This window comes from Rhinolophus hipposideros, assembly GCF_964194185.1.
Source record: "Rhinolophus hipposideros genome assembly, chromosome: 9".
NCBI lineage: Eukaryota > Metazoa > Chordata > Mammalia > Chiroptera > Rhinolophidae > Rhinolophus > Rhinolophus hipposideros.
Genome location: NC_138055.1, coordinates 15,134,891 through 15,150,374, shown reverse-complemented (window position 1 = coordinate 15,150,374; position 15,484 = coordinate 15,134,891). Strand labels below are relative to the sequence as shown.

General features: G+C 35.0%; 1 protein-coding gene across 1 annotated transcript in view; it reads right to left on the bottom strand.

Annotated features, from left to right (window-relative positions):
* Nucleotides 1–15,484, bottom strand: part of SLC41A2 (solute carrier family 41 member 2) — a 106,500-nt gene that overhangs the window by 40,257 nt on the left and 50,759 nt on the right. Inside the window, exons 5-6 of the mRNA XM_081061064.1 lie at nucleotides 12,790–12,934; nucleotides 9,368–9,514 (exon numbers count right to left, since the gene is read on the bottom strand). Of these exons, the coding sequence (XP_080917190.1) occupies nucleotides 9,368–9,514; nucleotides 12,790–12,934 (292 nt within the window). The remainder of the gene's footprint in view (nucleotides 1–9,367; nucleotides 9,515–12,789; nucleotides 12,935–15,484) is intronic.

Here is a 15,484-nt window from a genome sequence, read left to right as displayed (position 1 = left end):
AAGTTAAAGCTATAAACAAGGTAAAAATATTAAGTAATGTAACCGAAAACTAATACATTAATTTAACAAACATTTATTGAAATAGCTATGTGACCTAGATAGAAATAGCAACAATAGTAGTACCAACAATAACAATAAAAAAGCGAATATTTATTTGGATCCTACTATTTACCAAGTACTGTTGTTAAATGCTTTCTATTCATCATCTCATTAATTGTCCTCACAAGTATGAGGCAGATACCGTCATTTCTATTTTATGAAGAAACTGAGGCTGAGGAGATTAAGGTCACAGCTTAGCTATAGCAAGAGTTGGGAGAAAACGACATCTATCTGAATTTAGTGCACTTAACTCTAAACTCTAAAGTCAAACAGGACATTGTTTTTATCCACAAGGATCTTGTAGTACAAGTATTCCGTGGAATACTGGCCAACCTCTGAAGAATAGATACCCCCCAACGCGATGTAGTGTTCCAAGTTCCAAAAAAAATTGTAAAACTAGGTTTAATAAAGTTAAACAGATTTCTTCACTGCAGAACTTCTCAGAACCTTTACTATGCTAAGAGAGAACATAGTACACTATATTCATCACAGTTTGGTCAGACTACCTAGTCTCACATCACAGTGTTACAACTTACCTTGGACAAGAAATTTAATTTCCATGAGATTCAATTTCCTTGTCTATAAAATGGTAATAATACTAGTACCTATTTAATGGGGTTTATTGCGAGTCTTAAGAGAATTAATACATGTTAACTAGAATAGCGCCCAGGCACTTAGCTAACATTTATCGAATACTTACTATCATCACTGTCATTGCCGTCACCACTAACACCTTGCTATTTGGGACACACTGAGGTAACAGATTGCCAGGACTTTGTTATAACTCTCTGTGGCAGATTATGTTGATCAGTTATTCATTCTCTCCCCATTCTTGTTATGCTTTCCTATAGAGAAAGTGTACTTCTCTGCCCCATTGACTTTGGGCTTGGTTATTTGTCTTGCTTTGTAGACATGCTGTATGTCTCCTCTGAACAAAATTTTAAGTGCTTTCAGAAAGACTAGAAGATTTTTCATATATGGATGGATAGATGATAGATAGATAGATAGATAGACAGATAGATAGATAGATAGATAGATAATCAACTGTTTTCAGACACTGGACAGCAGGCTTTGCAAGACAGTATTCCCAGAGAGGAGGGAAATAAATGAGATAAGCCCTAGAATAGTCTCAGCTTTCTGTCTAAAGGAACATTCCAGACCACAGTTCAGGAAGGGAGAACCCCAGCAGAGTGAGTGTAGGGCAGCAAGAATTTGTAGGGTAAAATACTGGAAAAGAGGAAGCTATCAGAGAAAGAGTTTGAGAACTGAATATCAGGCCATAGGGTAAACTCCACATGGCTAGGACAAGAATAATTGGGAATTTTAAGCTGAAAAATTCTCAGAGTTTACAAAGGGCTGGAAGTCATTCAAGATCGAACCGCCTAAAGAGGAGAGGTCTCTTTGAACACTGAGAACATTCAGTAGACCCAGGAAGGGTCACGTCTTAGTAGTAAAGCTAGCCCTAGTATAAGGTCTGCTCTAGATCTGCTCGGAAAGCATAAAGCCAAGCCTTGTAAGGCTCAAACTAATCCACAGATAACCGCCTACAAACACAAAGTCCAATACTTTCTAAAGAAAAACAAAACAATTTAGCATGTAGCAACATTGCATTCACAGTGTCAAGCATTCAACCAGAAATTATTTTTAAGAGTTTGGGATAATATTTGGCATTTACAAATTTAGTTAAATATCCTGATTAATAATCCTAATTTAATCCTAATTCAGTTAAATATCCTAAATATAATAATCCTAATTTAATCCTAATTTAATTATTATCCTAAATATAATAATCCTAATTTAATCCTAATTTAAATATCCTAAATAACATTCTGCTTATGTTAGACATTTCACCTGTCTCACAAAAGTATCCAAGTACTTAAAATAATCTTTATAAATCTAATAAATGAAATGTGTAAATATGGAGGGTCTTAAGTTTTCATAAATAGTCATATAATATATACAAATTTGGCAAGATTTCTGTTTAACAACCACAAGAATAAGTCAATTGCTTAATTATAAATTTAAAAATGGAATTAGAAGAAGGACATGTTACTCTAATGGGCTAACAAGTATATAAACAACATGTACTGCCTCATTAGCATTAAACCATCAATATCATGAGTTGAATTCTCAAATATTTTTATACTTAGTCCTAAATCTCCCTACGGTTAAAAGTTGCCTATTCCTTCTTGAAACAATTACATCATTCCAGTATATTTTTGGTAATATCCTTTTAGCTGATCAAGGCTTTTTTATTATCAGAGATTTCAGCCAACATTCTGAATTCTTCTCGATGACTCTAGTACTTATTTTGTATAGTAGAGACTTCATAACTTAAAGACAGAGTTGATCTTATAGACTTTATAATTTACAGTCTTAGATTTAAGTTAAATGTTACTAAATTTTTCTGACATCTCACAAAATTCTTCAACGCTATTCATACTCTTACCTTTCATTGAACTTTATATTTCTTCATCTTCTTAAGATATTTAAAGATCTTAAGATATTTAAAGATCTTCTTACCTATGACTAAAGATATTTTGAACTAGCTAGAAATCTTTTTCCTATCAGGTTGGAACAATCAGTATATGTATACTAATTAAAATAATATCCAAATTTTGTTATCATGGCTTTATCTGGATTTGCCATCACATCTTCAAAATAATTATACTAACAAAACTCATTTAAATATCTTCTTCCATTCAAAGGAATATGTCTAACGCTACAAATAAATGTCATTTTCTCCATGACTTTTTAAAAATAAAAAAACATTTATTAAATGGGTTCCTAGTTCTCCTTTTTAAACCATAGATAAGGATAGATAACATCTTAATTAGGAAGCATTCTTACCTCCAAAAACAACTAAGGTTGCCAACAATCTCTTTATAGGATTAAATAGAAAACTAAAAGCATTAAAATCCATTAAACACAAATGAAAAGAATATTCTGCTAGGTTAGACCATTTTGTTTCATTTTCAGGTGAAGAGGGGAGCACGATTGCAGGTCTTAAGCTATTCTCAACACTAAATCTCTGGAAGGTCATCTAACGTTAAAAAACAACCCACCATCCCAACTCCAGAATTATTATCCTGGATTTTCAAAGAGAAGGAAAACTTTCTCAGGAAAAAAACCTAAAAATAATGAGTGTGCAGTTCCTCAAAAACTTAAACAGAATTATCATATGACTCAGCAATTCCACTCCCAGGTATATACCAAGAGAACTGAAAACATATGTTCATGAAAAAACTTGTACAGAAATGTTCATAGCAGCATTATTGATAATAGCCAAAAAGTGGAAGAAATCCAAATGCCCATTAAATGGTGAATAATAAACAAAATGTGGTGTATCCATATTCGTATTCAGCCATATTATTAATCTACACAACGGAATGTTATTCAGTACTGATTCTTGTTATAACACTGATGCACCTTAGAAACATACTAATTGAAAGAAGCCAGATATAAAAGGTAGCATAGCCACAAGGTTTGTGATAATCTGTTACTGCATCAAAAAGAAATGAATACAGGAGAATAAGTAAACTTTTGTGGAATTTTAAGCCTAATTAATACCTGTGTATATTGGTACTGATTCTATGATGTAGGTAAACTACAGAGAAGGATTAATATAGCTAAAGAAGTTCAAATTGCTATGTTTCCATTTAACTGCCAAACATAGCTGCCATCTTTTTCATTCACAGCTTTTACCTTTTATTAGATTGTTGGTGGCATTTTGCAACTACCATTATACAATTTCATTAACAGCATTCATTATTCCCACCCTGAATTCTCCTCAAACATGCTGTTATGAGTTATGTCTTTGCATGTTAGCTGCTTGTGTGTAAACAACAAAGCAATGGGCATGGTAAATTGTTAGAAACAACTTTTAAAATGCCCTTTAAAATTACCATCAGAATTTTCTCACTAAATTGACCTAGGATCGCTCTCAACTAAGATGGTACAGTGCTGAAGAACTCTGAAGAAGAATGACAAGCACAATAAATGCAGTTTCTGCTCACTTTGGCACATCAAGGCAGTGACATGCCAGAATGTCCTGTAAATAACCAGGTGGCATCTCTGCTAGTTTCCACAGAACTGAAGTAACAACCTGAGGCTGATTGCTACTGCTCTTACAGCTTCAACTAAACCACGTTTTTAAAGTTAACCATGAAGAATGAGAAATCAATCAACATTTTGCTTCTAGGATCTTGGCTAAAAAGAGAAAAGCTGATAATTTTCAAATCAATAAAGATCACATACAAGGATTATATAGCCATGCAGTTAAAAATAATTGAAAAAGAGTTTTTACAATCCTCTCACAATTATGCAAGAAGAAAGAGAGGGCAACAATTGTTGTGTACAGGTATTTCAGTTACTGGCCCAACTTTGGATCCTTTTAAGAGATTTTAAAGGTTACTATAGGTTTAAAGATTACTGTATGAATGAATAAATGCCTTTATATTTTCTCTACAAGTCATACCAAAGCATGTCATAACCTAGAGCTTAGATTACTCTCTAAACTTTCTATTTCCTCTTCTATTTCTATTCAAAATAGATCTTTTCTAGCCATATGTAGCCATTTTAATTTTTCTATAATGATACTAATCTCTAGATACTTTCTGCTAAGGCAAGATACCTTTCCAATATTTCTGAAATACTAAGTCCTCATTGAAAGGATCATGTTTTGTTATAATTTATTATGGTATTGGACAGACACTATGGCAAAAATCATGGGGATATATATCTTCTATTTTCCATGCATATACTATTTCCCCTATAACTTCTACTCACATTAATTAAATAGCTTTCAAAAGTAATAAAGCACTTGGTGAAGTGCTATTTACTTAGCATCCACTATGGCGTGCTACAAAGATAAATAAATAGAACGAAAACACAACTTTGTCCTCAAGAAGTTTATATCCTCATAAAGGAATGTGCTACATTTATGCAAAAAGCTATTATGACTGTCCAGATGTAAAGAATGTCATAAGTATCAATAAAGTGTTACAGGATTTCAGAGGAGAAAAGGATCACCTCAGATTGGGGAAATCTACAAATTTTGCGTTGAAAAAAAGGATGTTGGGTAGACTTCAAGGAGGGGAAGGGAATGCCGTAAGGAAGAAAAGAGAAAAATCACAAGTTTGTATAAGAATCAGTAAATGGCTGAGTCTGGATGGAGTATAAGGTACAGAAAGTGGGGAGCAGGTGGACAGTGACAAGGTAAGTTTCTGGTGACTGCAGGAGGCCTAAGTACCATGCTAAAACTTTGAGTTCATTAAGTAATAAAGACTTACTCAGGATGACTCCAAAAAATAAAGTCAGTTAGGAGGAAAGAAAGCTCTGAGCTTGTTTACTTTGTCCTTTTGTCTTTTTTTTTTGTTTTTTTTTGAGGGCTGGAGAGGTGAGAAGGGAAAATCCATATTTACTTCAGATATCAGAAATCTGCAAATTTTATCAGGACTAAAAGAAAGGTATGAGTAGCACACTGAATGAATGTTGAGTCTCAGTACATGTGCCAAAGCTGACAGGATATCAGGGGAGCTGTTCAAAGTCATTTCTGAGTATCCAAAATCCTAAGTGAGGAGTTAGGGGAGACTTTCCTCTATGTCCAATTCTTTGTCCATATAATAATACGTGGGCTCTATAACCAAAGCCTATCGCTGCCATGAAATTCTCTTTTTATCTCTGAAGACTGCTAAGTGTTTCCTATAGAGTTCAGGATAGGCATCTCAGCAGGATGAATGCGGTCTTGGGATTTAAACGTGCAGGCTCCTAATCTTTGTATTCAGAATACCACTAAACACTAGGTTTACAACTGCTGATTTTATGTGGCCCCCTAGTGGTCATAATGCAGACACTTTAGAAATCCGAACACTGACACTTCAGAAAAACCTTTATTAAATCAGCTATGGAATCAGTCAGTAGCTATGATTCTAGTACCAATTCTAGTGTGGGGTTGAAAGGGCTGTAGGTTCCCACACCACCAAGCAAGTCTTTAACACTAGCTGGGTGTCCCACCATTCAACTCAATTCTGCCACTAAATACGTGAGCTAGCACTGGATTCCACAGGTTAAGGGCTCAGTCTTGTAAGCCTGTTCCCCCTCGAATGGGATACCAATAACAATTTCGGGTTGTCACTTGGGCTTCTGGTCGAATGGCTACAAATCAGAGGTTCCCACAAACCCCTCTGTGGGTTTAATTTGCTAGAGTGGCTCTCAAAACTCAGAGAAACATGTTACTAGATTAAGAGTTTATTATAAAAAAAGAATATATAACAGGAACAGCCAGATGGAAACAATGCACAGGGCAGGATATGGGGAAAAGGTGCAGGGCTTCCACGCCTTCTCCCAGTACAAAACTCTTCCCAAGTCTCTGTTCACCAACCCCTAAGCTCTCCCAACTCCATCCTTTTGGGGTTTTTTGAAAGCTTCATTACATAGGCATGATTGATTAAATCACTGACCACTGGTAATTGATTCAACCTCCAGCCCTTCTCCCCTCCCCAGACATCACAGGTGGCACTGAAAGATCTAAGCTTCTATTCTTGGTTGGTTCTCCTGGCAACCAGCCCCCAATCCTTAGGTGTTTTCCAAAAGTCACCTCATTAATATAAATCCAGTTGTGTTATTCATATCTTGTTATGAATAACAAGATACCCTGTTTCACCTTTATGGCTCTAAAGCAATTTCAGAAACTGAGGACAAGATATTATGACAAAATAGTATGACAGAATATGCTCCCATTGCTCTTATTGCTCAGAAAATTCCAAGGGTTTTGGGAGCTGTCAGCCAGGAAACTTGGATGAAGACCAAATATGTATGAAAAATATATTCTGACCTGAATGACCAAATATGTATTTCTTATAAATCACAGTATCACAGTAGCCCATTAAAAGTAACATCTTTTTAGGGAGATAAATGATACAAATGAAATGCATAAAATCCTATTTTAATTAATTCATCTTGAATTATTTTGAGCCAACTTTCAGAAGACAAGTAAGGTGTAGAAAAGCCTAAGCAATATTTACTAATAAAATTATTTTTTCAAAATTATGCTCTCTGATGGTATCATTCCATTACACTTTATTTCTTGATCCAGTTAAGCTACTAATATATCATATAAAACACTCAAAAATGGAAAGCTTTAGATGGTAACACATTTATGATTAAGTCTTATAAGGAACATTTGTCAATTGTATAACTTTTAAAAATAAAATTTCAAAAGTTAGCACACATTATTTTCCTCAAAAGTGATTTATCTTTGGGAATCTATAATACTTAGGTCTGTAACATTATAACACTGTCATATTTATTATGATAACATTCTTCAATGGCATTCTCTTTCTTACTTTCTTACCACTATAGCTTTAACAGAGAAGACACTGGTATTTAGCAAGCAGCTAAGAAATATGTTACCAATGACTGCCTGGTAATTTAAGTACTCAAGTCTGCAAATAATATACCTTTTTTTTAAACATATGTAAAAGAACCCATCTCGGAACCACCACCATCCCTTCTTCCCCATCCCCACCTGCACCCTCAATGTTCCTGGCCAAACCCACAGCATTTCTGTCCTCTTAATAATATTAAGAAGAAACCCTTCACCCTCTTCTGGTCCTTCTTTTTTCTCCCTTACCTCCTCCTCATGGTGGAAGGGACTTATCTAATTGGTAAGACTAGACGATGTCTAACTCATCCCTTTTTCTTTTGGGATCCAGACTGACGACAGTCTCCCTTCCCCAATAGTTAGCAGCCTGCAGCTGCGGGGGTAAGGCCTACAAAGTGTCCAGCTGTCTGCCTGTGAGTGGGTGAGCAAGTTTCACAGAGCAGGAGAACAAGATTAAGTCACATTCCCTACAACTACTAGCCACAAACTAATATTTCAATCCCGGACTTCAGCATCAACTTCTAAATTGCATAGTAATTCAGAGGAAAAAAGGATGACCAATTATCACATTATGAATATACATTAGAGCAGATTATCCCTTTAATAACATAACTCTAATTTTCTGTGCTTTTTTTTGATTGAGAGAGAAATTGAAGATTACACCGAATATACTTGAATTTACCTCATTCCTTATACATTTTACAACAACAATAACTCAAGATCTTCAGGAATAACATCTTACATTTAGGCCATTGATTATTATTTTTTACTTTACTTCAAGTGGAAACATTTTATCTTCTAGATGAGAAGAATATTCCTTGAACATATACATTGAGTCTTACTGAATATTGTTTTTATGCTACTCAATAAGGTCATTTTATTTACTAAATGAAGCCTCCCTTGCTACCTCCAAAAGTAGAAAATTCCTGCCTTTGTTAGGTTAAAGCCCTTTCTCTAGTTCAAAAACACATATCTGAGACTCTTCTTAAAACCAAATATACTTTAGATTCAGTCTAAAGTATACCATAAATCTGCCTAGAATCCATGAAAATATATGAGGATATGTGAATAAATTCTTCTGGCTTGGCTTATCAACTATCTTCTTTTTTTTTTTTTTAATTACTGTGGGTTTCTAGTTTTTTTTAATTTTTTTAAAATTTGGCATTTTAAAAAAATGAACCACACCCAACTTTTAACACTAAACCAATTCTCACAAATCATATTCACTTACACTGACAGTAGTCCCAGAGTATAAATATGCATGGAAACAATTCATTAGATTCTATAAATACTCTGTCACGATCATCAGGAATCACATATATAAGATGAGTGCAGTATCACACAGCACTCAGGTTTATTTTCATGGTGAATTCTTTTTTTTCTTTTTGTTAATTGCCATGTTGGTTTCTGATGGGAGGGAAATCACTCAGTTTCAAGCACTATCATAACCTTGTGTTCTGGGGTAGGAGTATAATGCATGTATCAGAACACCCTGGGTTGACTCCTTACTGGCTACACATTTAGAGGAAAGGGCAGAAATCACAGAATAGGACAGACCCGTGTTCAACTTCTTACCAGCAGTGGGTAACAAACAAAATCTGTAACATCCTCAGTTTTCTTATCTGAAATTAGAGATGATAAACCTTATCTTATAGAGTTTTAAACTCTATTAAGAAGAGAAAAAATATGTGAGGAAAAAAATATATGAGAACCAGAGTCAGAATGCATAGTAGGTGTACAACAAATGGCCGTTATTGCTCTAATCAGTCTCAACCACAGTTCTAATAAGGATGAAGGCCACCACAGATTCACAGCATTGCTGTTACAATATTTATTTAAAGAGACTCTGAATAACACATTATGTTTAGTTTCAAGTCAACTTACCAAGACAGGAGTACAAACCCTGACTTATCCAAGCTAATATGGCAAGAGTTATAAGGTCACCAAAACTAGCAGCGATGGGTGTAGCAACATTATCAGGGTTTATACCAGTCTTCTTTGAACCAACGATAACCCCAACCATTATTATTCCTAGAAGAAAGAAACCTCATTACTTTCATGCTATGATTCTAAAGATTATCAATCCCCCTAAGTACTGAAATATATAGGCTAAACAAACAGCGTATCAGCTCCAGTGCGACTGCTTAGACAAACTGACTAAAGCAAACAAAACATTTTATGTTAATGCTTTGGCAAAACACCTTTCAACAAATCGAAAATTCAAGGAATCATAGAAGATTTGAAAAGTTCAATATTGCATTTAGAGATCCGAAAACTTACTGTAAAATAACACCAAAGCTAAAGGTTCAAATTTGGTAACATGTGTGCCATTTAGTAACATCTGTGTGTTATCAAACTCAAAGATTTTATTTTACCCTCAAATAAACAATGCAAATGTCAAAGAAAGGTAAGTCATATTTATATGCATAGCAATTGGGAAGAAAACCAATAAAAACAGATTTGTTTACATAGTGGTAGCCAGAACTGCTTGCTTCATTTTATTGTTTAAGAATGTTGAAATGGTAAGAGGAGAGAAGTAATTAAATTTTGAACAGCAGGACGGAACATAAGAAGCTGTCTTTGTAAAGGATATTCTTTAAACTCAAAGCTTTGTTGTTTTTTACCTTTTATAATAATTTATTTGAGCCAAACTAATGCAATATGGTGGGAACAAGATCTCAAATGTTTCCTAAACCCACAGTTTCTGTCTAGGAACCTCCAACTGAAGAATAGAAGGTGAAAATGTGGCTATGTACTTATACTTTTAAATCCTTATTTTCCTGAATCATAGAAATGGGAGAAAAAGAATACTTATGTCCATATCTAATATAGATTCTCTTTCACGCCAACATACTCATTAAGAGGCTGCGGTAGAGAGACAATTTAAGACGAGTTTACTGATGTGCTAATAAAAATCAGTATGGAAGCCTAAATACTATTAAAGAAACACGATCTCACAGCATTTAGACTGAAAATGACTCTGATGATTTTATTCTAGCAAACTCATTTTATAGATAATAAAACTGAGAGATCCTGAGAGGGGTTTAAATTCCTGCCTAAGGTCACATAGATTGTAAGTAACTCTAGTCCAGTGTTTTTTTCTACTACCTCATTAAAGACAAAATTACTAAAAGTAAAATTTTTGTCTTGCTTCAAACAATGTCTCACAGTTTATATTCTGGAGGCCTTTTCAATCTATGGACTTAACTTTCCCATAATATCATTGAGGAACAACAAAAAAGCAATGGCAGAAAAGTTTTTTGAATGTATTATGTAATAATCAATCAAGATGTGATCATATAGAATTCATTTTTCAAAATCAGAACGTTTGCAGATCAATATGGAAAGTTCTATGATAGAATGCCATCTACATCATTTTAGCTGAAAAAAAAACACATTTTTCCATCATAGACCAATGGAAAGAGCTGGGAGTCAGGAAACAAGTTTTAATTATGATTTTTTAATGAACAAGCTGATGAAATTGGACAAGTCACCTTACCTGAGTCAGTTTTATCACCTACAAAAGGTGGTTAATAGTATCTGCTCTACACATGTTAAAGGTCAAGTTATCATAAAATTAGAACACACATTATTCAAAGTAAGAAATATCAAACAAATATATTTTAAAAATATGAAATTTTATGGTTGCAAAATTCTAGGCAATTTAAATACTTGCTAGACTGAATTGTTTAAAACAGTTCTTAAGAGAAAAAATTAGAAAGAAAGCCAAAACAAATGCACATAACTAGAGTGCTAATGCTTTAACATTTTATTTTTACCAGAAATTTATTTTCTAATAGCTTCACGTCACTCTGTTTTGGCCAGTGTTGACTCCATTCAATTCTAGTAACTTTATATACGGTCATATGCTGCTTAACAACAGAGATACAATCTGAGAAATGCATGGCAATTTAATCAATGTGTGAACATCACAGAGGGCACTTACAAAAACCTCGCTGACATTGCCTAATCCACACTGAGGCCAAATCATGTGGCCTATTGCTCCTAGGCTACAAGCCTGTACATCATGTTACCATGCAACACGACATGAGATTCAATCCATCACAAGACAAAACGATTCAGTTGAGACATTCAGTAAACATGAGATGTGTAAGGCCCACGTAACACATCATACTATTTTACAGCAATTTTTTAAATAAGTAGAATACATCCCAAAATAATGATAAATGGTAAATACATAAACCAGTAATGTAGTTGTTTATTTTCAAGTATTATGTACTGTACATCACTGTATGTGCTATACTTTTCTATGACTGACAGAGCAGTAAGTTTGTTTACACCAGCATCACCACAGACACGTGCTAAGACATTACAATGTGACATCACTAGGCAATAGGCATTTTCATCCCCCTGATATTACGCGACCACCTTCGTATGCGTCGTCTAGCGTTGACCAAAACGTCATTATACAGCATGTGACTGTATAGACAAGGAACTACCCAGAATATAATGTAAGAACTAAAACAAAATGCTTGAAAATATTTAAAAATCAAGTCTTAATGATAATTAAATTCTCTAAATTCTGGGAAAGAACGCAGCCAAAAAGTTAGCTTCATTATAGGATCATCTGACTTCAGAATCTTCTATTTTTATCTTTACTGGTGATGTAAGGGTTAGAAGATAGCAACTGTAAAATAAAAATAACCACGTCTTTATCATTCCACAATAATCAAGTTCTCTAGCGTAAAGTTGATATTAATAAATATAAAACAATGATATCCCAACTGAAAATTTCTAATGTAGTTAATGTTTGAAAACATCTGGTTCTTTCAAATTCTATAGCCAACAATCTGCTGTGTTAAGCATCTGGTTATATTTGTATTGCCACAGAGATAGTGAAGAATTTCTTTTGAAATCTGAAACTTGAAAACATTTTAACAGAGAGACTACTTTCGGAACTCAGAATTCCTGGAAACCGTGTTACTCAACTGACAAGCCAGTAACTCCTCTGGATGATTTCCGGAAAAGAGTTTCTCTCAACTAACTTAACAGAAACAAATGAATAGTTAAGCTATCTTCCTGATCTTGTTTGGGAACTGTACCAGTGTACCTAAGGCCAGAAGTCAACTCAGAAAGTCTGTTCTACCCTAAAGTTCACATATAATAAGTATATCTGAAATAAGATATTTTAAAGGTTTGTACATAACATTTCTGTTTTTTGGTGTTTTGTTTTTTAATGAACAAGGACCATTTAAATAAAAATAGGCATCATTTTGGGAAAGAAACCATTTGAAAGTAAAAAACACAAAAATAACTGTAGAGTAGACCTTTGTAAATGTACTTACCCTGCAGAAGAGACGCGATGAAGGCCGTTGCTACACTGCTCGAGCACAAAAGTATGGAATGATCAAGGTAGTATTTTCCCTCCGGAATCCAGCCCAATATAACTGCTGCCACAGCTGCTAGAAAACCAACTACTGTTGCTTGAACCTAAAAAATTTAAATAAAATCCAATGGAATGATTCATTTTGAAAACACATTTTTAAATCTGATTATGTAAATATGCATGCCAGAAGTCAGAAGAAAATATTATATATGGTAACTGCCTTACCTTTTAAAGAAGCAACCATATTTTGGTTTTAATATTCTATAAGGTGGTGGGTTCTCAAACTGCCCTTATTTGGTGGCAACAGGTACAGAATAGGGTCCACCAGAAATCTGTTTTTACAAGCACCTCAAAGTCAAGTGACTTTGATGATACAATCCACAAATCATCTAAGAAACTACCAACCTTAAGACTGAAAAGTACCCAACCCACAACACTGAAGTCTGCTGCTAGAGCACTGTTGGCAAGAGACTGGATTTTATAATCCAACGATAAGAGTTTGACCCTTGACTCTACCACTTAATCTTGTGGCGAATTATTTAAATTCATTCATTCAACATGTACTAATTTAGAATCCATTATGTACCAGGCGCTATGCTGTTGGGTTATAAGGTGGTCAGAAGCGATTTATTCCCTGCTCTGAGAGAGCTCCTGATTGGTCGGAGAGATAGACATTAAACAATAACCTCACATATAATCACAATTATGATTAATGCTATAAAAACTTTAGCTCCTAATCTGAAAAATGACAACGATAACATTGAACCTGAAAGGATTATTTTGAGATTGAAATGAACTACGTAAATATATAAAGTGCTTCCCACAGTGGTGACACAAAGCAACACTCAAGAAAAAAACAAACAAACAAAAAAACCCAGCAACTAAAAAATAAGCACTGACTGTGAATTCTTAGCATCATTTTAGTAAATGTCAGAACTAAAAGAAAACCCTAAAGGAACAATCTATTTCACCAATTCTTAATTGTGTTTATGTCATGGACTCCTTTGATGATCTGGAGAAAGTTTTAGATTCTTTTCTCTACAGACACATTCGATATTTTTGGTAGTATTTCTGGGTGTCACAGACTCTTTGAAGTTGATCCATGTACTGGAATCCAAGGCTCTGGGTAAAAAACTCCAAATAGTCTAATCCTATCACATAGTAACTTAATGGAAGAGCCAGGGCTAGCGAGTCCACATTGCTTAGATTCTGGCCCCATTATCTTCCATTACAGCTCCTGTTGACGTCACCCACAGGTTCAGAGCTGAGCTGCAAGCTGTCAGCATCACTATGGCTGTACCAGTTGTTAAAATATGTCAGCATTTTCACACTGGTTAGTAAGTAACATGAATACGTAAAAGCAGTACAATTAATTAATAATGTAAATTCTAGCACTGTGATTCCAAGGTTTTTCTTGAAAATAAAACACAGAACTAGGGAGCCCTAGATTTTACACAACTTTTATCTCTTGGAAATAAAATACAGAGCTAGGAAGCCTACGGCAGACATATATACATACATATATATGTATGTATGTATATATGTATATGTATGTATGTATGTATGTATATAGGTGTGTGTGTGTGTATATATATATATACACACATACATACACACACACCTATATAGCTAGGGAGCCTATGGCAGATATATAGATATATATATATATATATGAGAGAGAGAGAGAGAGAAATGGAAGCACACAGCTAAGATGAGGAAGGCCTGTTCTGTAAATCTTCAAAACAAATGCCTAATTGTATTCAAGAAAAGTCTGGGTCAAGGAGAAGGGGGCGGGGCAAGGAGAAGGGGGCGCCAGTAGCCCTAACTAGATGTGAGTGCAGGGCATATCCCTCCTGGTGAGGTAATGGTTCTTCAATGGGATCAGAACTTGGCTTTATCTGACAATTTGCACACTGGACAAGGTGGCCACCCTGAACAATTGTCAAGAAATCCGTAGCAGGTAATCTGCGTTGCATCTCATTTCGTCGTCAGGAAAGCACCCACCCCAGCTAGTGAGAACATGTGCCTCCTCTGTCCTTCCCACCCTCATAGCCATCTACAGTCAGAAGAGCTTTTGCTAGCCCTATGCACATCCCGTCTTCACAAGGTTTAGCAGATAAAGCCCAAGAGTACCCCTCCCCCCCACCTTTCCTTCTCCCTCTGCTTTTGTCCACAGGTAACTGGGCTCCAACCAGTTGCTGTCTCACTGGCTGGAACCACCTGTGTCTTGATGGGCCTGTGTGGGGTGCCCTGTTTCTCAGGCATCCTTGGTGGAGTAAGACAGACACAGACTTTGGGCCACAGCAAGCAGGATCAGTGAGCCCCCAGCGATCTCTGGCTCCCAAACTCACCAACAGTTGCAGGGAGAGAGGATGACAAGGGACGGGCTGAGACTAAGAGTGGAAGGAAAAATTAAAAGCTGAGAAGGAAATTATTAGAATGATTTGATGAAGAATTTATACTACAACTATTTACTTGGTAAGAGTTTAGGATATTTAAAAAATAAAATAGAATAATATATTTAAAAATTTTTATTTATAGATTAATTTATAGTAGTCTACTGGTTGGTATATATTTTGATTATTACCCCTGCTAAGATTCATACAGTTTCAAGCTGAAAAGGATCATAGATATCTCTAATGCAATACTGTGAC